Source organism: Cyprinodon tularosa, unplaced genomic scaffold, assembly GCF_016077235.1.
Source record: "Cyprinodon tularosa strain WSP-4 unplaced genomic scaffold, ASM1607723v1 ctg362, whole genome shotgun sequence".
Lineage (NCBI taxonomy): Eukaryota > Metazoa > Chordata > Actinopteri > Cyprinodontiformes > Cyprinodontidae > Cyprinodon > Cyprinodon tularosa.
The window spans coordinates 1,074,675-1,098,582 of record NW_024039077.1 but is presented as its reverse complement, the minus strand read 5'-3'; the positions used below and the strand labels follow the sequence as shown (position 1 = coordinate 1,098,582).

Sequence of the window (23,908 nt, the reverse complement as noted above, 5' to 3'; positions counted from 1 at the left end):
GTCCATAAAAGTCCACAAAAAACGTGTCAATATTCCTCCATACTGCTCGTCCAATGTATTCCAAGTGTCCTGAGTGGGTAGCATCCAGAATTTACTCGAAACAAAGTCATTTAGAATGTTTTTAGAGCATAAACAGTAGTGTATAGGATTTCCTGAAAGCGCGCACATGCGCGTTCACGACGCTACGGAAGCCGGCAGACCAAACCAGATGAAAGTGCGCATTCAGCGTCTGCTCTGCCGATAATGCAAGCGTAGAAGAAGAAATGTGCTGTTTACCTGTGCAAAGAAAGAAACAACGAAATAAAAATGTCTGAGGACTTCAGTGTTGAGGAAGAGCATGAGTTCTTTGCCGAGCTGAATGCGCACTTTCATCTGGCTTGGTCTGCCGCGGTTTCCGTAGACTCGTGAACTCGCAGGCGCGCGCTTTCAGGAAATCCTATACACTACTGTTTATGCTCTAAAAACATTCTAAATGACTTCGTTTCGAGTAAATTCTGGATGCTACCCACTCAGGACACTTGGAATACATTGGACGAGCAGTATGGAGGAATATTGACACGTTTTTTGTGGACTTTTATGGACCTTTCTGCCTCGGGCGCCATAGACCTCCATTATTTGAATGTCAGCAGACAGCAAGAAGCCTCCCAGATCTCCAGATGCATTTGAGATATCAAAAAAGTACTCCAGAGTGTTGTTCAGCATGGGGGTGAATAGAAAACAAAGGCTAATCATGTTTTGGGTGTACTATTCCTTTAAGGATCTAGTCACGTAGTACGTCCTCATGAATTTCTACCAAGTATCTAAATCTGGTTGCATAAAAAAGGTCCTCAGATTTGATTATTGGACAATGTTGGCCAGATATTTTTCTGTGTTTCACCTGTTTTGTAGTAATCAGAGTCCTTTGTGTATATTTATCATAACAAGACAACCTGATTGGAGGTAAATAAACAATAAAGAGAACCATATATTATGTAAATGGGAGAAGCAATGAAGTGAGTTAGCGACACAGGGCCAGGCATGAAAAGAAAAATAAATAGTCCAAAACTAGTGTTCTGATCACTCTCATTAGGGAATACGGATTAAGTGTCTTGCACACGACATTGAAAGCTGGAGCTGGGGTTTGAACTGACAACCCTTTGGTTGCAGGGCAAACTGTAGATACCAGGATTCTTGCATTGCATTTTAGCATAGCAGGCCACTGTGTTCAAATTTGTCCCAGCTATACAGAAATTCAAGACTCTATGCAAATTTTTATGACAGCAGCAGCTCTTTGACTGACATCTGGTCCAGTCCAGTGCATTTCACCACAAATTTTGGTTATACATTATATTGGTACCCCTAAGAAAAACCCACTCTAAGTACAGAAATAACTACAATCTTACAAATGTTATGATTAAAAAAAAAATTCTATAGATATAAACAAATGAAAGTCAGACATTGTAATCTAGTACTTGCTCAGCAGTGGGGCTTTGCACAGCTCAAAACCAGCCTATTAACAATAAATGGCATCAAAACAGCGTGGTGCGACCTGGGATAATGACAAAGGCAGAGGACGCTATCCAGGCACGTAAGTTCCTATGAACGCCACCATTTTTGTTTGTGTAATTCCCGACTTGAGAGCTGCAGTATCGTGGACACCTATAGGGGGCGAGGAACCATAGTAGTGTGATGTGTAAATGGCCGTAAGAAACCAAACTCTGCACAGTTAACTGATCTAAGCTCGGTTCGAACTCGGCACGGATCGGTTTCATACAGATAGTGTAAATTGGGCGTATGTTTTTTGGCGACATGGTGTGTACCACACTCAACATGGACCAGAGAAAGTAAAGTGTGTCTCAGGAGATTAGAATAATAATTGTACACAAAATAGGCAAGTTAAAAGTAAAGGATATAAGACAGGGGTGTCAAACTGGTTCCAGAAAGGGCCGAGTGGCTGCAGGTTTTCTTTCCAACCAAGCAATAGCACACCAGACTCCAGTCATTTCATAATGTCATCATGTTCAGATTGGACTCACTTGATGAGATGATAGGAGTCTGGTGTGCTATTGCTTGGTTAGAAAGAAAACCTGCAGCCACTCGGCCCTTTCTGGAACCAGTTTGACACCCCTGATATAAGACTATTACCAAGCTAGGGGTGGAACGGTTCACAAAATCCACGGTTCGGTTCGGTTCACGGTTTCGTGGACACAGTTTTCGGTTCGGTTCGGTATATGTTGATTGTTAGCCTGACATGATGGTCGTGTTGCTGTTAGCATAAACAAAACGTGTTGCATCATCGTAGGTCACTCTAAATGCAAAGCGGTCCCATACAGCAGACCTATAAAGTGCTGCTGGCGCATCTTCCAACTCATGTTCTTTCCCACTCGCCATACCCACACAATTCTCAACAACAACTGATTTTTTTCTGCTACACCCGGTTAAGCTGCTTCGCTTCTTCTTCTTGTTTACTACTGGTGGTTGGCTTTGGTCGCAGTACCGCCACCTTCTGCTCTGGAGTGTAAACGCTTCGCCTATGAAAAAAAGGAGAAGCGCATGAACCAAACGCAACACACCGAACCGAACGGTTCGGACGGTTTTCATAAACCGTTCCATCCCTACTCCAAGCAGATTGATGTTCATGTGATTACAGCTGCACATATTACTCTAAAATTCGTAGGTCTCTAGCCAACCTTCCTGGAAAACCAACCAAAGAGACAGATATTACTAATGTTAACAAAAGAAAACTGAAGCAACATCACCATCAGATCTCACCATCTGTTGTTGATTTAGCCAAAGTGGACTTAATGGGAGATGACCGAGCAGGACAACATTGTTGGAAACGAATCTTTAAAAAGCCAGAATGGAATTTTCCAAACTACGTACATGTTGACGAGCAACAAAAGTTCTTGGCCAAATGAAAAGTGAAGCACATCAAGAAAAGAAGACAGTCCCTTCTATGAAACATGAAGGGACTTCTGTTATGTTCTAGAGAGAAAGGTGCTGCCCACTGTCAGAAAAGTTAATCTTGCAACAGTATAACAGAGCTAAAAGCACCTAACAATGGCTAAGAGGGAAAAACAAAGGATTAGGATTAGTGAAGGATCTCTATTGCTTCAGAATAACATTTAGATTTTGTGTATTAAATGAATTAATCTGAACTAAGCTCAGGTTTAATAAAAAATGTACTTATTGTTCTGAATAAAAATAAACAAACAAATAAAGTGATAAGCGAAAAACATCTAAAGATGATTTAATAAGATTAAATAGATCCTTAATAATAATATCTGAACTGAATTAAGATCTAACATCTTTCTTGTCATCTTTATCCTCTATGGTCTCTAATGAAAGATGTTTTACACGAACCTTAATCCTTTTTTATAATTTCTCTGCACCAGAACCAGCACAATAGAACAGAAACAATTTAGTTTGACTGTTATTTTCTCTCTGATTGACCCGTCTTAATCTGTCGATGTACAACGTTCTTTCTTTGCTTAGAGAATGGATTAGATCATTTGGAGCCTCTCATGTTGTCACTTTTGGCTCATGTTCTGGTTGTGTTAGGGTTGCGCTCTTTCATAGAGACATATTGAATTTGCAAGAAAAGGTCACTGAGTTAATTTTTAGTAATTTTCTGAATTTGAAAGATAAAAGATTGTTTAGTTAGCTCTTTTTAGCACCATGAGAAGTGTCTCTAGATTATTTGTTGTTCTGAGCCTCCCCCCATGAACAACAGGGGATGTTTCTTGGATTATCCTCACATAGCCTCAAAGCATGTTATGACCGCTCTTTAACTTTGACACCATGTTATTCTGACCACATGCAGTGGGACTCATTTAGACCTTTTTTTTTTATAAAAGCAGGGATAAGAAAAAAATTATTATAGAAACAAGCCTGGTTTGTAGCCTGAAGTCTTCCTCTGCAGAAGTCTGGTTTGCGGCGTGCGTTTGCCTGCGTTGCCAGTTCCCACGCTGCAGGCAGTTCTGGTGATACTGGCAACTAAACCACAGCTGCTGTGTCTCTCTCTGCCTGTTTGCAGCTGCTCTGCGGTTAACTCACCAAAACACCAGCAACCAAAAGAACATGTGTACAACACGGATCCTGACCTCTTCCCACATTATGCTTCAGGGCTGCCTCACTGATTTCCAGCTCTATAACTTCTATCAGAAGGAACCACAGAGGGGAAACTCTCTACTTTTAAGCAATTACTGAAGTGGGATTCTGCGGAGTTACTTTAAGCAGTTATTATTAAAATTGGAAAATGATACACTGGTTCCAACGAAGTGGAAATATTTTTAGAACTGCACTTCATTACATTTAAAGATGCAGGAATGTTGGGCTATTTTTTTAACCCAGTTTTGCATTAAGATTCCAGTTTTTGACCATTCTCTGCCCATACTCAGACCAGGCTAAATGGAAACTATCACTGAATTTAGTTTCTTTTAGTTGGTTTTCACCTGATTTGGCCAATTATATTGATAGAAATCCTCAGATATAAAGTATTTCAATCCTCTGCTAATTATTTTTTTGTGTCTAAACATGTGAATGGCATGTTTGTGCATATAAATATAGTTCTTAACTAGCTTTCTTGTCCCTGCAGAGGAAAAACATTCCCACAGCATAATGTAGCCACTTCCATGTTCTATAATATGGGTGTTTTTTTTTTGGCCATACTTGTATCTTAGATTAAAAAAAATTGGTTTTTATCTCATCTGATAGGTCCACTTACTTCTGTGTCACCTACAAGGCTTCAGTGGACTCTGTTCACTTAACAGGTGGTTTCTGAAGACATTTAGAAAGGATTTTATTTAGGAATATTAAAATAAAGGGCCTGGATGCATGTTAATGCAGACTTTTTTTATTGTAAAACATGTTTCTTACGTTTCGCAATAATGCAATACCCATTTTTAGCTGTCACATGAAATGAATTCTAATGAATAGCATTGATTTTTAATCAAAATGCAACAACATGAAGAAATTTAAGAAGTATAAACACTATTTCCACAAAATGGCAAAAGTATGAAGCTAGTTAGAGTGGAACCAATGTCAAACATTTCATAAGGGTTCCTGGAAGCCTAATCCTGTATCAGCTGTGATTAACATGTGGATCTTAGGTTGTTTTAATTAGAGACTGTGATGTCTGCGGTTTGTGACATGTAATGTAAAACATGTGAAAACGCATGTAGCAGAACAGAACGTACCAGCCAGAAAAACGATGTAATTCAATTCAAATGCAGACATTTTGGTTATTTAGCGTAAACCACACAGAACTATCAGGCAGACAATGAAACTAAATCTTCTGTAATCTCTTTGGAAAGAAAAGCAGCAACATTAGTTCAGCAGTAATTACTGTTTATGTTTGTTTCTGGTCAGCATGACTAGTGTAAGCACTCTGGCTTTAGAAAAGGAAAAAGGTGTGAGGGAATGCTGTGGGGAGGTTTAGTGTTGAGTTACAATCTCCGAAAGTCTTTCATCTCTGGTGGCTGTAATTTGTTTTCTTCCAGCTGTGAGTCTGTAAAGAACTCCCAGGCATCTTTACCAATGCCGCGAAACAGCACATGCATTTGGCAAATAGCCAAGTAGATAGAGTAAGGCTGGGGGGGGGGGAGACATGACCCAAATGGGCCCGTCTCGATGTATTATACCAGATGGAGGGAGCCAAAGAATACAGCATTAGTCAACACAAAAAAGGCTATAATTGTAACATCAATGACACAAACGTTTCCTCTATGCTAGAAATATGCAGGTTCCACCTGTAGGGAGATTTGATACTGACACTAAAACAATAATTTTACTTTACATGAAATATTCAGAGTTGGACTAAATTTTACTGGATATCTACCCTTCTTGTCTGAAGGCCCTGAAACCAATCTCTACTCCATGTAGCTCTCACTAGTTAGCGTATTGCCTTGATTGTTTGACCAAAGATCGGTAGTTCGTCGTAGAGAAGAAACTTCATGAAAAATGCTTTATTACCTCTTTCATTGTTGTTTCATCATTCACTTAGGGCTTTAGTATCCGCCCATTATCTCTACCTACTGGTATAAACAATGGAATCGGGTTCCTGTCTTTGGCTGTCTCTTGGCGGAGGGTAAATACTGCCCGGAAATAACACCAGTCCATAACAGGGAAACACAGAACCATTACGATAAGGCACTTCTGAAGGCATTTATTTTTATTTTGTGGCATTAGTGGCCTTTGTTTCAGAAGTGGATGGACAGGATTGAGAGACGTTGAGGACATGAAACAAAGGTCTTTCCAGGTTGGGACTTTTGGATGAGGTCATTACTCTCAGATGCCAATGTCAACGTCAATGTCAAATTTATTTATATAGCACTTTAAAACAGGTATAAAACTGCGCCAAAGTGCTTTACAGGAAAGACAACAACATCAAATTAACAAAACAGAAGAATAAAAATAATATCTTTCTAATAATAAATGATATCTTTCTAGTCAATGAGGTAATTCCTACTAGCTTTTTTGGGGCAGCATGAAGGACAGCCCTAAGACACTGTCCGGTTGACGGAGTAAAAGGCATAAATTTTTAAAACACAGATAGAAAGATCTGAGCTGATCCAGTATATTTCAAAACAAGAGGCTGGGTTCTCCTGGTTCGTTAATTGATCGTACATGGATCGGGTTCTGATTGTGACACATGACAATCTGTGATGGATATATCCATGTGAATTATAGACAGAAGTCTGCCCATGCACTACATAGCACACCCTATGAGAGGCTCTTAAACTAGATAGAAGTTATTGGATCATAAATAGCAAAAGATACTAACAAGTGTTTGAAATAAAATATAAGTGCCTCTTTATTAACACTTGAAGAGGTATATAGCTTTCTCATCTTTTTGGGAGGCAGTTCGTTCACTTGGTTTTTTATTATTGAAGCTAAGAAAGAGAAATATTTATGATGATCACACAAACATATTTTACAGAAGTCTGTTTTACCCTAATCATAGCAGATCTTCTTCATTTCCATCCCTTTTCCCCACCTCCAAAATCCTTCCCCTAAAACTCTGCATCCTGTTTATCATGAATTTTCTACATGAGGCAAAGCAGACAATATCTAGAATGTTGTTAACTCTCAGTCTGTTCTCTGGGAACGATAAGTTTTAAGGCAGAGTTTGTAAAAAGTTTTGAAAGACTAATATATTTGAATTTGGTAAATTATTAATACAGGAAGAATTACATCATTCTGTGACTTTAAGAGAAAAATGTTTTTCTTTGATGCTGGATGAAGGACAGCCCACTTGAGTGTTATCGTTGAAACCATGTTCTATGAGGAGAAATGCTTGTGCCAAACCCCAGGCAGACCGCCTCCGAGGGAGCCTAGTAGATGCTTACCTTTATATCATACGTTGATTGTGTAAATGGTGTTATTCTGTTCGACTGAGTGTCCAATCCCATCTTCTGTTTTCCTATTATGTTTTCCACTTAGGTAGACATACAATATAATGCCAGTAGTTCTGGATTTCTGGAGTTGTGTGTTGACACGAAGAGGTGAGCCAATACTTTTGGCAGCGGAGTTTATTTCCGTTTCCTCTGATTTACCCACTTCCTGACTCCTTTCCACCAGCATCTCTAGCCTCTTGAAAGTAAAACTGGAAATGCAATTTCATTGTTTTCCTGCACATCTGCAGCAGAGGCACGCGGGAAGTATTACGGCAAAGCTTACAAACATGTTTACTATTTTCTTTAGCGTTTGAGTAAAGATCTTCAGAAAATGCCACAGCTGGACCATGTGTACCCAGTAACCTTTTCAATGTATTCTGACCTATATTTTCCTTTTCATTCTCTCGGTTTGTATGTTTCTCCCTCTAAGGATTGCAGGAGGGACACACTCAAATAGTCTATCAATATATTTCCATTATCTCTCACCTGCCTTAAATGCGTAGAGTGAATTTAGGTATTAAAACAAGAATATTCTTATCCTTTTAGTCAAAATAAACCCCCCTCCTCACTAATTACAAAGAGTCTGGCGACTCCTGCAAAGTCCCCCACCTCCTACAAACAACAAGATAGGTTTAAGATGTTGATACAAACAATTAGAAGCAGACCCACATACATTCACGTGAGATGAATATAAGCTAAGGGACATCTGTGTTTGTTTGTGCCCTGTGGCTCTCTGTCTAATGAGATCTGGTTTCCAAGTAGTAACGTCACTGTTTATGGTCAGACTCGGAGAAAGACAGCTGTGGAACCACATCTGGGCTGGTGGTGGTCAACATAAGGGTTGTTATATATACATCGGTGTCTGTGTCTGTGTGCTTGGAGGTATTGGGGAGCCGTTCCAAAGAAAAACAATGTAGGACTGCTCAAAGTGTTTCCTTCATTCATAAAATCGGAGTATTTTTTTAGTGTGGTTTGTAGTATGCAGTTTGCCCTACGTTTCCTCATACATCAGTCTATATAGATTAAATGTTTAGAAAGGTACATCAACAAATGGTCGCGGTGGGTGTAAGAGGCGGAAAGAGGGGTGAGAACCTCCCACAATACTGGGAGATGAGAGAGGAAGGGGGGAGGAGAAGTGAGAAGATTAAACATAGGAGGTAAATGTTTGATCGATCTGAGGGTGACAGAGCAGCCTTGGCAAACAGGAAGTAGCGGATAACAGCATAATCTAGTAGATTACCATACATTTTAGAGAAAATCCTTAAACATACGTTCTCTTATACTTTAAAACCAAAGCTCTGCAAGATAGTATAATGGACTGAAGCAATGAGTCCATAAGCCTTTGTGATTTTTGATAAATTAAGGTCTGGGTTTGAGACGAATTTGAAAATAGAGGCAAAATACATTTGTAAATGGAAGAGAGATGGTTGGATGGGGGGAAGCTAAAAGAAGTAGAGGTACTGAAAATGGATGAGCTCAAGTTCCTGGGGTCAATAAATAGCCGAAGTAGAGAGGTTGAAAGACATGTTCCCTGTGTAGCCAGAGATGGGAAGTAACGAAGTACAAATACTTCGTTACTGTACTCAAGTAGATTTTTCTGATATTTTTACTTTACTACTTATTTTTATGGCGACTTTTTACTTCTACTCCTTACATTTTTACACAAATATCTGTACTTTCTACTCCTTACATTTTAAAAAATTGGCTCGTTACTTTAGTTTTGAATCATTTCAATGGAGTTACCGTTATTATTTTTCACGTCATCAATACCAAATTCAATCTAATTGGATGGGAATCTACGTTGCATTTGACGCACCACTACAAAATAAATCGACAGATTCGCGGTATTCATTGGCGGCAAATCATTGCAGCTTGGTGGCGGTGGCGTTAGCATAGTAGTATGGACGACGAGATGATTAAAAATGAACACAACGGAGATCTAGTCCTATTGGCAGACATCCATTTAAAATGTAGGCAACGGCATGAAAAAAGTGGTTTCTACTTTTACTTTTATACTTTAAGTAAATTTACAAGCCTGTACTTTGTTACTTTTACTTGAGTAAAGAAGTTTAATCAGTACTTCCACTTTTACCAGAGTATTTTTTAACACAAGTACCTGTACTTTTACTCAAGTACGGAAAGTGAGTACTTTTGCCATCTCTGTGTGTAGCCTTATATCTACTGCTTCGTACAGGCTACATGGCTTTGGTTTGTGAAATATATCTGGGAATGTTTGCTTATTAAGCCATTTATGAGGCAATGATTAATTCATCTCCTCATTTTACGGTTTCTATCAGCCAAATTTGGATTTGAAGGGGAAAAAAACTCCCCAGAGGTTGAATTTTTATCCTTACATCTGTTTTCAATCATTTAAGAGTATCTCTTTATGTCCCTGAAGGTCAATACCTTCCAAGCTGTGATTGGATATGATGAAACCGACTCGTACGTTCTCTTTCTTTACCCTGAAGATGGACTTACGTTTTTTGGGACACGGCCTAAGGTAAACCCGGTGGGCTATATATGCATGTATGAACTGCAATGTTATACATAAATACAGCCTGTTAGTATTGTTTCTGTTAACACAGGTTTAAAATCGCTTGTTTCTTGCTGTTTTCTAGGAGTCCTATAATGTGGAGATAGAGCTTCCTGCTAGAGTCGGCTTCAGTAGAGGAGAAGTTTCTTATTTCATCATTTCCAAAACCGATGGACCTTTTTACAGCGTTACCCAGGATGAAGACAGTGTTAAAAGGCTTTCTCAGTAAGCAAAAACGTGAAAGTTGTCGGCCAAAAACTGTTGTGTGTTAATACAACATGTTTAAACTTGACAGTTTATAAGTTAAAATGTATAAAGAAAAAAATGAATGTAACTTGAATGTAGCTACAAGCTAATGTTCATAGCGTTAGCTAAGTTTTTTGGCTCGTCATTGGCAGTTTCCTAAAGCGGTGAATTAAACACCACGGAAATTAAACAAAAAACCTTTTAAAATGTATTTTGGCCATATATTAAATCAGGATTTGAAACATTTCGATGGCTATATAATTCAGTTAAAAATGGAGACCTAGCAGACAACAGCTCCGTCTAGCATTGATGCTAGGTATTTAAAAGTTTAAATACGGTCTTATATTTTCATATCTCCCTGCACTCTTTAGCTTTACTTGCAACTGTTAGTTTTTGCCCCATTTTGTTCTTTTTTCACTGAAGACTAGGATTTCATTCACCATTAGACTGTTGTCATCTCTTTACTAATTTAAAGAGCATTTAAACCATATTTATGCTATTTTTCTCATTGCATAGTTGACCTGATGAAATTAATTACCTTAAGGACAAGCCTAATTAAAAACAGGATGTAGAAAAGATGAAGAAATATGAGCCATAATGTGTGGGTATCTTGGCCATGCCTGTGATTAATTAATAACTGTTCTTCAGGGTTGGAAACACTGGAATAGCAGGCGTTTGGCTTTTCCACACTGGAAGACGTTACTTCTTCCAAGACATCATTCCTGCATCTACTGGTGGTCTCCTTGTTATCCCGCCTACTGTTGGATATAGCCCCTACCTGGTAATCTTATTGTTAGGGGTTTAGCTCCTGGTTTGTTTTAATTCTGTTCTAACTCTACTAACTTCCTCTCCAAGGACACAACCACCCCTGAATATGAGTTTGAAGATTATACCTTTGAGCCAGAGACAGAAGAAGAGGAGGGTAGCCAAACACTGACAGGCAGAGACCCAGAGTACCAACCAGATCCCCGTGGTAGCGAGCACTCAGACTCTCTTCAACCTGGAGGTTTCGCGCCTCCTCCTCATTCAGAAGACTCTGATCGGCAGATATCATACAAAAGAGAAGATGTACCATTGCCTTTGGAGCCGGTAGAAAGGCAATACGGTGCTCCTCGTGTTGGCATCCAAGAAGGACGGGTCCAGGAACAGCAACCACAGGTAACAAGATACATTTGTGGCCAATGATATCAGAAATAGATGAAAAACCATCTTGATTCAAATTTGCAGTCTTTTTTTTTACTGTATTAGTGCTGGTTTGTGAAATTGTTGAGATATAGATGTTGGAGATCAGCCTGTTTTCCAGTGTAGTCCTGTTTCCCTGACTGTTACTGGCTGGATGTGCTCTCTTGTCGTCTGCTTGGCTGTGTGTTTCCTGGACGGGTCCGCCTTGTACAGCTGCTTTTTGTTTCTCTGCTTCTGTCTCCTTGAACCCCAGTTGGCCTCAGCAGATGGCCGCTCACACTGAGCCTGGTTCTGCAGGAGGTTTCTTCCTGTTAAAAGGGAGTTTTTCCTCTCCACTGTCGCTACAAGCATGCTTAGGGTGAGGGATTGCCTTCGAGGCAATGAGTCGATGCAATCAACTGGTTTTCCTTAGATAGAAAACTTTGAATCAATTTAACTGGATGATCTGGTGAACTGTAAAGTTCCTTGAGATGGCGCTATAGAAATAAACTGAATTGAATTGAATACAAAAATCTTCAGAAATAATTTTATCTAAGGGATTGAGAGGTGATTTCCTCCTTCGCTGACTTCTTCATACAAGCTTTACCTCATTAAGTCATTTTCTCTCTTCCAATCCATGTTCCTTTTCTCCTTCCTTTCTTTCCATCATTCATTCATTCAAACTTTCCTTCCTTATATCTCTTTTTTCCAAACTTTCCATCAATCTTCAGCTCGATTCTCATGAACAACATGCCGCTATACCTGAGCTCCTCCCCATGAGATAGAGAGAAACACTCAACCCAGAGGGAGAAGTTGAACTTTAACCTTCATGCTTTGGACTCACTTCTTCTCCTTAAAGTTATGTAGTGCCAACGCCAATAGAACCACATTGTCTGCAGGACAGCAAAGATTGGACACCAAGGTTCTCAACCAGACAACTTCTCCACCAAGACCTCACCTCTTTATCTAAACCACTTAGAGGAGCGTTGACCTGATGCACCTCTGGCTTAAAGGAATAGTACACCCAAAACATGATTAGCCTTCATTTTCTACTCACCTCCATGCTGAACAACACTCTGGAGTACTTTTTTGATATCTCAAATGCATCTGGAGATCTGGGAGGCTTCTTGCTGTCTGCTGACATTCAAATAATGGAGGTCCATGGCGCCCGAGACAGAAAGGTCCATAAAAGTCCACAAAAACGTGTCAATATTCCTCCATACTGCTCGTCCAATGTAATCCAAGTGTCCTGAGTGGGTAGCATCCAGAATTTACTCGAAACGAAGTCATTTAGAATGTTTTTAGAGCATAAACAGTAGTGTATAGGATTTCCTAATAGCGCCCCCATGCGCGCTCACGATTCTACGGAAGCCGGCAGACCAAACCGGAAGAAAGTGCGCATTCAGCGTCTGGTCTGCCGATAATGCAAGCGTAGAAGAAGAAATGTGCTGTTTACCTGTGCAAAGAAAGAAACAACGAAAGAAAAATGTCTGAGGACTTCAGTGTTGAGGAAGAGCATGAGTTCTTTGCCGAGCTGAATGCGCTGGTTTGGTCTGCCGGCTTCCGTAGAATCGTGAGCGCGCATGGGGGCGCTATTAGGAAATCCTATACACTACTGTTTAGGCTCTAAAGCGTTCTAAATGACTTCGTTTCGAGTAAATTCTGGATGCTACCCACTCAGGACACTTGGATTACATTGGACGAGCAGTATGGAGGAATATTGACAAGTTTTTGTGGACTTTTGTGGACCTTTCTGTCTCGGGCGCCATAGACCTCCATTATTTGAATGTCAGCAGACAGCAAGAAGCCTCCCAGATCTCCAGATGCATTTGAGATATCAAAAAAGTACTCCAGAGTTTTGTTCAGCATGGGGGTGAGTAGAAAATGAAGGCTAATCATGTTTTGGGTGTACTATTCCTTTAACAGCATCGTTTGGGACAATCTTAAAACTACTACTCGGTTGTGGAAACTGATCTTGTTTTAGTTATAAAATTGTCAAAATGCCATGAAAAGAAATCAAGGTATCCACACTGCAAAAAATAGAAATCTCAATAGGTTATTTTTTTTTTTTATTAAAATAAGTGTATTTTTTTTTTATTGATGAGGTAATGGAACAGGACGATTTCCTTTTGAAATAAGAAAAAACAATGATATCGTATTATTTCAAGTGCATATTATCTATTTATCTTATTTTAGAGTAGAAATACTCATTCTATTGGCAGATCATCTTATTTACCTGCTCAAATTAAGGGTAAATATACTTAATTTAAGAATTAATTTTTTAAAACTTATTTCTGGATTGTTTTTGCAGTACACTAGTCCTGCGTCTTTCCTAAAACATTCCCATCACCCATTGAACTGCAAGTCTCATCTCATTTTAAAAAAGGTTTTAGTTTTATTCATGACAACTTGAAGATGTAAATCTTTTCTTCCAATTTTGCTGGTGCTGAGGAATGTTGTTTTCAAGTGTTGATGCGCTGCCATCTTATTCCCATGTCATCGTTCTGTGGGTTTTTAGTGTCTGGAGAGGGTTTATGTTCTGGCTTTGTTCTCTGTGACATGATGAAAAGTTTAAAGTTGATTAATGTTTTTCTATTTTGTCTCCATCTTTAGCTTAATTTGGACGTGGTGGACTTGTTTCCACCCCTTACAAGCAAAGTAGCCCTGTCTCCTGGAGGACACGTGGTCAGTGTGGATGAAGATGATGTTGACTTTGACACAGGAGGTGAGAAACAAACCACACAGGCATGTGTTTTGGTGTGGGCCGTCTCGACTGCTGTCACAGAGGATTTCTATTGTAATTAAAATGTGGGTGTTTAAACTGCTGCGAGGATCAGTCATAGTTACTACATTTTATGCAACACAATTTCATAGAATTTGTTCAGTTAGATCCAAAAGTTGATTAAAAGCAGCTCTTAAATTAAAATAGCCTGACTTTACAAGCAATACTCCCTTTAAATGCCAGTGTTGGCCTAGTGGTTAGATCAGTGCGCTTGTGCTCTGAGAAGGTTGTAAGTTCCCACTTTGATCCCCACAGCCTCCACTCTGGGTCCCTGAACAAGACCCACACTGCTCCCTGGGCGCCGCACAATGGCAGCCCACTGCTCCCTAAGAGAATGCAGAAATACATTTCTCCAGTGTGAGATCAATAAATTTCAATTATTATTATCATATAAACATCAATTATTAGATATAAAGAGAAAAATTCCAAAGGTTTATTGTCTTGGCCAACAAAAACAATCTTTCACTTTCACTATTTATCCTCAAAGTCTAAAAAAAACTGCATTTTTTTTTACTTTTGCCAGTTATTTACCTTTATCGGTTATTACAAAATAAGTTACAACATTTAGATGATTTATTCCAGTCTGCATACTGTAAACACCGTATCAGACGTTGATTTAGGAGCAGAAGAGATGCCACTGTGTTTCCTGTGATGTTCGCTGCACTGTTTGCAGCTTAACCTAAACTTGAAGATTTTCGAAAGACTTAAAAGCGTTTCCACATGAAACCTGATCTATAAAGACAACAGGGTGTAAATAATAATCGTTTTGTATCGATTCATCGATCCATGATGATCCGATGCATTGACACGTCCGTAAGAGTATCAATTCATGTATTTTTTTTCCTCCGGTCTATTTTTATCCATTTGCTCCTGGACGTAATTCTGACTCCTGTGCTGCGGTGGCGCTAAACCTCTTTTGCCCTCCTACCTGGCTTCCTTTAGCCACTACCCTCTTTCCGCTTGCAGTATTTTTTATTGTAAGGCCTTTCAGAATCTATAACACAGAAGCATTATTATTTTCCAGTGAATGAGGTTTTCATAGGCTTAGGTGGAGTACAACTTTGCTACTTCTGTTATTTGCTGTTGTTTCTCATATAATATGCAGCTTTAATTGATTTATTTCAAGTTTGAAACATTGTCTAGCCTGTAAGGTAAAAAAAAAAATTGACCAATTTATCGAATCAAATCATATCGTGGTGTATTCTTGAATATAGAAAACAATCGAATCGTTGGGTCAGGAAATTGATAGTGAATCGAATCGCCATGATGGGTGTGATTTACACCCCTAAAAGACAAGTTTAACGCATAAAAGGGAGAAAACACCAACGTTTCAGTACTTTGAAAGCATCAGTTTATAAATATCTTTTCTTGTATTAAATTTAAAAGAGATTTTTAAATATCTATAGAAACCCCGGTTTGTAAAAGTCAAAACTTGAAACCAAAGTATGACTTGTGTTTCTGTTAAAATCTACAGGAAACACCATCATAATAATAATAATACATTTTATTTAAAAAGGCACCTTTCTGGACACTCAAGGTCACCGTACAGAAGCATAAAAACAGTGTCAGAAAAAAATAAAAATAAAACTGCTTCATGTCTTTATGAAGCAGTTGCAAGAAACATTATTTTTTTGCCGGCTCTAGAAAAGAAACCAGATGGAAGAAAGTCCCAGCAGGTTTTCTTGGAATTCCAGATCTTATCTGAGGTGGACATAGAATCAATGGACTGTGAAGCTAATTAAGGTTTCCTGCTGCCTTAAAAAAATGGCTCCAGTATATATTTATAAATCTCATTGAATATATCCTAGCTGCAAAGGTTTCTGGCTATTTTATCCCATCAAACCCAGACCTCATTCTGCACAGCTTTTAACAATGAAGTTTCATGAGCAGTGCTTGTGCCGGTCTGGCAAGCTATCTTTCACAGGGACTAGATGCCTTTTGTTGTGAAATGATGCTGAGCAAATGGCTAAATAACAGTTTCAGATCTGTTACTGGGGTAATAGACTGCAGTCCTGCAACAGCTCAGATTCTCTGTTGCCTTCAGTGTGTGCAGATCAAAGCGGTGCGATTTAACACAACCATAAACACATGCCTCTTCCAGCTTTTTGGGGCCAGATGTTGGCAGGTAGTGAGGAGTTTCTAATATTTTTTTTTTATTTTGAGTACTCACTTAAGGATCTGTTTTATTCATTGAAAATGAGTAGAAAGAGAAAAAAAATCTTATTTTATCTATTTGGTTTTTAAAGAGAAGCTACTGTCCTACTAGAGATTTTCTAATAGCAAGAAAGTTGGCTTACGATGCAGGACGATTAACCACAATAATATTACTTTCCATCCTTAAATCTAACTTAGAAAATAGACAGATAAAGTACAAGAGATGGACGTTTGTCCACGGTTGTTTCAAGTCTCTCTTTGTTGCTCCTGCTTTGTGTGTTTAAGGAAACAAACTTCCCAACCGTTCAGCAATCAGCAGAACCTGCTGTCCATTCTGCTTTCTATATCTAGCTGAAAGAGAAAGTCTTTCTATGGCCATTATTTCTCTTTACAGTGAGCCAATGAGGCAGAAATGTTGCTTCATAGCAGGGGTAACTAATTAAAAATCAGCGATGTCTGAATAAAAAAAAAAATTAGCAACCAGTAAAGGTCCGGAGACATTTTTTATTATAATTTGTTGCTTTAAACTGAATTTAACACTGAAATAAAATGTGGTGTTTATGCATCCATGTTATACATTGACTTATTAAATAAATAAAGAAATAGAAAATGTTTAGATTTTAAAATCTAAAGTGTTTTGTTTTTTTTAAATAGAGAATAACAATCATTCAGTTTAGTATATAGACAATTTCCTGATTCATGTACTTATGAACTGAAGGGTCTGACCAGGAGGTAACGCTTCTCTTTAGATCTAAATGTCCACAAATCATGACAGAAAGAATATTTTAGTACAAAGATGGATTTTTAAAAAGGAATTGTAAGGGACCTGCTAAGGGCCCATCAAGGAAAGTTGGGAAATTTTGAATGGCTACTACTGTATATATTATTTCATTATATTTATATTTCAGCTGAGAATTTTCTCTATAAAATGTTCTGAACATTCATAATAATGAGAAAACCTAAGTTCAGGGTTAAAAAGCAACTCCAGGCGATAAATAAACCCCCCATTAAAGCAATGTCAGTTGTAGGAGTGCTAATCTACTCCTTCTTTATGGAGCAAGGCTACACAGCTGCTTATAGTATAATGCTGCCGCTGTGCAGGACATCTCCAGGTGTGTTTGATGTGTGTGGTTTCCACATTCCCTCCCTCGCAACTCCCCAAGGATTCAGCAATAAACAAGCCGGTGTTCTCAGTAGACCTGTATGGTTTCGTAAGATTTAAAAAGTCCCTGGAGGTCAAACATATGGGGTCAAACAGGATGCCTGCGTTGGGTTTATCTAAGAGAAAAACTAATTTACACTTCAAGACAGACTGCATCCATCCGTCGATTTTCATGCATCTTTTTTAGACGTTATGTCCCTCAGATTTTGATAAGGTAGAGAAACATAAGCGGGTATATAATTGTGAAATGAAAGGAGCATGACCTTGAAAGTAAAAAAAAAAAGAGAGCGCTCAATATGAATCCGTGTATGGTTCGTTCTTTGTTTTTTTCGTTTCAAAACAAAAACGATTTTTCAAAAAAAACCTAAATCGAAATAATGAAAAATCTAATTAATAGAAAATCAACAGCGTTTGAGTAATGTTTTCCCATCTAAATGAAAATAACCGGAAATGAAGTAAGTCGGCAAAGAAAAATCATTTACAGTGGAAGAAGACGGCATCAAAACAAACCATTTCTAAACAAAAGCCAATGGCTGCACTTGAACTGTTTTCTGCATTGATTATCAAACTTTTTTAGAGAGGAAAAACACATTCTGAAATCAGTGATGTTTTGAGCCGCCATGGAGCTCCACATCACTCGGTAATGAATGTCAGAAGGTTTCGTATGGAGCACAACTTGCGCCGATTCCCTCTAAATAACACAAACGTTTCCATTTTGGTAGTACTAACTGAAAAAGTTCTTCTTCTTGTGGACTATAATGGCGGTTGGCAATAAATTGAAGGCGTACATTACCGCCACCTACTGGTAACTAAAAAAGTTATGTGTTGGGAGTTCAGGTCTTCATTTCCGGTTCTGCCATACGGTCCGTTGAATAAACAACAAAATAAAAGCTTGTCTTTGGTTTAACCATTGCAGTTAAAAAACAAAAACAAAACGTACACTTTTTTTTCATTATTGCAAATGCCGTTTTTCTAATTTCGTTTTAAAAACGGAAAAACAAAAAAACCACATGCTTGTTTTAGTTTTTCGTTTTTGTTTTGAAACGAAAAAAATCAAAGAACGAACCATACACAGATTCATATGTATTCAGACTCCTGTATCAGTCTGTTATCTTTACCAATTTAGCACATTTCCTTAAGCTAACAACAAACGTTATTTCAAGACCTATCAGACACATTAAGAATTAAAAAAATACATAATATAATTCATATAATTTTGCTCAAAACAAAGAATTTAGTAGATTAAATGACTTTTTGTTGTACTTCTCACTCATGTTTTCCTTTTCCATTATGCCAAAAAAGAGGTCAGCTGGGTTTTCTGTATTTTCATAAATAGATGAAGCGCTGAAAATAGTTTAGGTTCAACCAGTTAAACTATTTTGCACAGAAAAGTATAAAAGATTACAATTAGGCATAGGCAGAGAAACAGGTTAGTTGAGAACATGGAAGGAGAATAGAGGGATCCAGCTGGGGATGATGACCACCATGGACACTGAATATTGAGGGAGGTTATGAGGAGAATAACATTGGAAGCTGGAGTGAAGATTAGAGGCTTATGAGGAGCAGCTGAGGCAGAAGGATTGTAGAGAAGCTGAGGGAGAAAACCTGTTCACACAGATTAGAGCTAAACGAACAGGAAACAAGGAGATGACAAATCAAAATAATAATAATAATCTGGCATATATAGACTATAAAATTACATTTAGGGGTATCATAATAAAGGGGGCATCACAAATACATGCTACACATCTTAGATATTCATTTGTTACGATATTTCTATCATTTCTTTGTTATGCACTAGTTTTTGTTGGTTCATTTAAAAAAATCCATAAAATTGAATTAGTTCTGTGGCTGCAATGGAAAAACGTGGACACTATTTATGAAATCCAACTTTTATCCACTGAGTTGTGCCAACATGCTGCGGCAGTGGGATGGAAAAAAACTGTTTTGGTCCAGAATTATTTATTTGATAATAATACAAAAATAAATGAGACACATGCAGGGAGGAAATGGAGGAAAACTGTCACTTGGAAATGATTAATGGAGCTTATATCACTTTGAGCTTTCTCTCCAGCTTTTGGAAACTGTCAAAGTTTCCACAAAATAATTGTGTTAATTTCTTCTGTAATAAAAAAACAACAGCTTTTCTGCATATTACTTAGCTCCAAGAATTAGGTTTAGACCTGCAGCAAAGATCTTGTTGTATATTGCAATTTTTAATGATCATTTTGAGGTTAAACCTTAAGGTTATTTGGTTCAAAGCTGACCTGGACCATTTTGTCGTGTCGCTAAATGAACCAGAAAATGCTTTTTGCAACATGTGTCCTCACAAGCAGAAAGCAGTGGGAGGTTGGCTTGCAGCAGCTGGTTTCTTTCCAACCAGTGCCTTGTATATTTGTGTATGGCTGCATGTTTCCCCTGATCCCACCCATCCACTTCTTCTAGCCTAGTTTTCCATGCGTGAATTCAAGCTGTTTTGAATTTGTTTTCCTGCAATTCGATCTTTTATGTTTGTGTAAATACAGATCTATAAAAGCTATCTATAAAGAAACCAGAATGTATTGTTTTGTTTTATTAAAAAAAGCTGAAGCTATAGGAAAGCTTTTCTCTAATGATAACAGAGTAGTTGGTCAGAAAAAAATGCTCAAAAGCTCAATACCTGCTCCTCTGAGTCAGTGTTGGTTTCCCGTCTACTTTCTGTTGGCCTTTTGCAGAAACTAATGATTAAAATCATTACATTTATATATTATATATACTCTAAGGCTATGTCCAAACGTCCCCCCTAACCTCTAGATCCCTCAATCACTACATAGAGTGGGGACTACATGGTGGACTTTATAGTGAACTCTGTTAGCCATCCGTTCAGACAGATGATCTCTACTTTTTCCATCCCCATTGGTCACGTGACTCCGCCTCCCTGAATGATGCCTGCGCCATCTTTGTAATTTCTCACCCCCGTCGGGTAGCAACAGCCATAGGCGACAAATCCCATGATTTGTGCAAAGCATGCTGGGATATATCTGCTCGTCTACCATGGATGATCACTACTTTTCAAGGTGCATTGCGGGAAATTTTGAGTCCACTACTTTTTCATCCACTAGACATTTGGACACTCATTTAAAATGGCGCCACCACTTTATAGTGCACTGTATAGGGATAAGGGACACACAGCTTTTGACTGCTTCTTTAAAACTATTAATTAAGAAGTAACTCTTTATTCTCACTCATAGTGATCCAGTACACAACGGAGAATAAGGAAACGTGTGCCAGGTTAGTGAAAACTTTTATAAACTGATTATATCCTGTTTGGCTTCTATATATTAATCCATATCCCTCTATTTTTTATATAATAATATGTAAATATAAAGACTGAATACCTATATATATCTCCCATTTTCTTATTGTTTAGGTTCCAGAGGCAATGTTCCCAGAATGCATTCTGTTCAGATTATCCCACAGGATTTTGCTGTCACTGCCAAACAGGCTTCTACGGAAATGGCCGCCAATGTCTACCAGACGGTTAGAACCCCCCTTTGAATCAACATTATTTTTTTTTTAAACAAACCCTTTGCCGTGGGTTAAAAATGATTTTGCTGTGTAATGTGTCTCTAGGTGCTCCTCAGCCTGTCAGCGGTAAGGTGAGTGGGACGGTGACGGTCGGCTCCACTCCGTTTGAGCTGAATGACATCGACCTTCATGCCTACATCGTGGTTGGAGACGGTAGAGCATACACAGCTATTAGTGAGGTAGGTGACTCAAATCTACCCGTTAACTTATGGTGAACAGCTATGGAGCAATTATTAGCATAATTAGCAGCTAACCCTTTTTTTCTGTGTAGGTGCCAGAGTCATTGGGCTGGCCCATGATGTCCGTTTCACCAATCGGAGAGCTTTTCGGATGGCTGTTTGCTCTGGAGCTGCCCAATAGCCAGGCAGGATTTAAAATCACAGGTGATCTTGTTTTTGTCAGTTTTATGGGACAGATCTTCCCCACACACGCATGGGGACAAATTGTTCCTTGGCCAGGACTTTCTGTGTTTTGCTTAATGGTCACCCAGCCAGATGTTTTTTTTTTTTTTCTCCAGAGATGTGATGCGATATGAAACTTCTACCTCCCTTCTTTAATAGGAACCAGCTGCAAGTGCGTTTGTTTTGGAGAGCAGAGTTTCTTATCCCCCTTGTCAACAAATGAAGCTTCATTATGGACCTGATGCAGTGTAGGAACAGTTGATTGATCGGCTGACTTGTTGTGTAACCAGGTGCCGAGTTCAGTCGTCATGCTGAGGTGCTGTTTAACCCTGGGAACCAGCGCCTGTCCATCATCCAAACAGGCCGTGGCCTTGACGAACACAACCACCTCAGCGTGGATACAGCAATCAATGGCAATGTGCCATACATCCCCCCTGGAGCTGAGGTTACTATGGAGCCCTTCAAGGAGACCTACCAATACTACCCATCTGGTAAACATGATAATATAGGAGGAGGAAATAAAACCACCGTAATGCTTTATTGTCTAAAAGGTTTTTCTCCTTTTCTTTACATCTCATAGTTACAACCTCCAGCTCCGTCAGGCGGTTTTCCGTTGTTTCAGCTGAACGGGGCGCAGAGTCCTACACTTTCCACCTGAAGCAGAACATCACCTATCGTGACTGTCGCCACAACAGCCAGGCCGCCGCCCCTGAGACGCTGCAGATCAACATGGAGAGGGTGTTTGTGATGTACGACAAGGAGGAGCAGATCCTGAGATACGCCGTGACTAACAAGATCGGCCCGGTTGGAGGTGAGTAACATATAAAGCTGCCTTTAAAGGAATAGTACACCCAAAACATGATTAGCCTTCATTTTCTACTCACCCCCATGCTGAACAACACTCTGTAGTACTTTTTTGATATCTCAAATGCATCTGGAGATCTGGGAGGCTTCTTGCTGTCTGCTGACATTCAAATAATGGAGGTCTATGGCGCCCGAGGCAGAAAGGTCCATAAAAGTCCACAAAAAACGTGTCAATATTCCTCCATACTGCTCGTCCAATGTATTCCAAGTCTCCTGAGTGGGTAGCGTCCAGAATTTACTCGAAACGAAGTCATTTATAATGTTTTTAGAGCATAAACAGTAGTGTATAGGGTTTCCTGAAAGCGCGCGCCTGCGAGTTCACGATGCTACGGAAGCCGGCAGACCAAGCCAGATGAAAGTGCGCATTCAGCTCGGCAAAGAACTCATGCTCTTCCTCAACACTGAAGTCCTCAGACATTTTTCTTTCGTTGTTTCTTTCTTTGCACAGGTAAACAGCACATTTCTTCTTCTACGCTTGCATTATTGGCAGAGCAGACGCTGAATGCGCACTTTCATCTGGTTTGGTCTGCCGCGGTTTCCGTAGGGTTGTGAACTCGCAGGCGCGCGCTTTCAGGAAATCCTATACACTACTGTTTATGCTCTAAAAACATTATAAATGACTTCGTTTCGAGTAAATTCTGGACGCTACCCACTCAGGACACTTGGAATACATTGGACGAGCAGTATGGAGGAATATTGACACGTTTTTTGTGGACTTTTATGGACCTTTCTGTCTCGGTCACCATAGACCTCCATTATTTGAATGTCAGCAGACAGCAAGAAGCCTCCCAGATCTCCAGATGCATTTGAGATATCAAAAAAGTACTCCAGGTTGTTGTTCAGCATGGGGGTGAGTAGAAAATGAAGGCTAATCATGTTTTGGGTGTACTATTCCTTTAAAGATAGCCGTTCTACACAGCAGGTTTGAGATTTTTACAAATGAAAAACAATGGAGGGGTTAATGGAAGAGGTTTTAACAAGTGTTTTTTTGGGTGTTTATGATGCATAAAAAAATATGTGTAACACATGATTAAAGGTTGGTGTTTTACCAGGTGCTTTAAACCTGACAAATGAGCCTCACTGAGACTCATACTCTATATAACTGAGCCTAATCGCCATTGGGAATCCACTATTACAGACCTAGGACCCCTGACAGCATATTTTAAATTGACCGTCACACACAAGATTTTAAATTGGGAAAGCAACTTGAGCAGTTGTCAGATCTTGCTTTTATCAGTTAAGACAATTGAACTTTTCTTTCACAGCGACCCTTTGAAGCAGTTATTCATGCTTTTATTTAATCTGGATTTGATTATTGCAACTGACTCTATGTTGGTGTGTGTCAGTTTTTGATCACATCACTCCTGTCCTCGCCTCGCTCCACTGGCTGCCTCTGCATTTTAGAGTTGATTTTTAAATTCTTATCTTTGTTTTTAGTGCCTAAATAACTTTGCCCCACCCTAGCTCGCTTCTTCACCCCTACTTGCCACCTCTGTCCCTCAGGTCAGCAGAACAGCAGCTCCTGCAGGTACCGTAGTTTAAGAGGAAGCTCAGAGGAGCGAAAGCCTTCTCTATCTGTGACTTAAGGAATAGCCTGCCGCTGCACATTAGTGAGGCTCCTTCCTTGCTGAATTTTAAAACAAGGCTCCAGACTTGCTTTTA

General features: G+C 39.1%; 1 protein-coding gene across 8 annotated transcripts in view; it reads left to right on the top strand.

The window, feature by feature from the left end:
* nid2a (nidogen 2a (osteonidogen)) overlaps positions 1 to 23,908 on the top strand; it is a 68,495-nt gene that overhangs the window by 5,318 nt on the left and 39,269 nt on the right. For all 8 annotated transcript variants that reach the window (XM_038295910.1, XM_038295906.1, XM_038295909.1 and 5 more), the window contains exons 4-14: positions 9,775 to 9,876; positions 9,995 to 10,134; positions 10,804 to 10,936; positions 11,011 to 11,313; positions 13,930 to 14,041; positions 20,645 to 20,684; positions 20,824 to 20,933; positions 21,027 to 21,160; positions 21,253 to 21,364; positions 21,673 to 21,873; positions 21,963 to 22,193. In XM_038295910.1, coding sequence (XP_038151838.1) covers positions 9,775 to 9,876; positions 9,995 to 10,134; positions 10,804 to 10,936; positions 11,011 to 11,313; positions 13,930 to 14,041; positions 20,645 to 20,684; positions 20,824 to 20,933; positions 21,027 to 21,160; positions 21,253 to 21,364; positions 21,673 to 21,873; positions 21,963 to 22,193 — 1,618 coding nt within the window. The remainder of the gene's footprint in view (positions 1 to 9,774; positions 9,877 to 9,994; positions 10,135 to 10,803; positions 10,937 to 11,010; positions 11,314 to 13,929; positions 14,042 to 20,644; positions 20,685 to 20,823; positions 20,934 to 21,026; positions 21,161 to 21,252; positions 21,365 to 21,672; positions 21,874 to 21,962; positions 22,194 to 23,908) is intronic.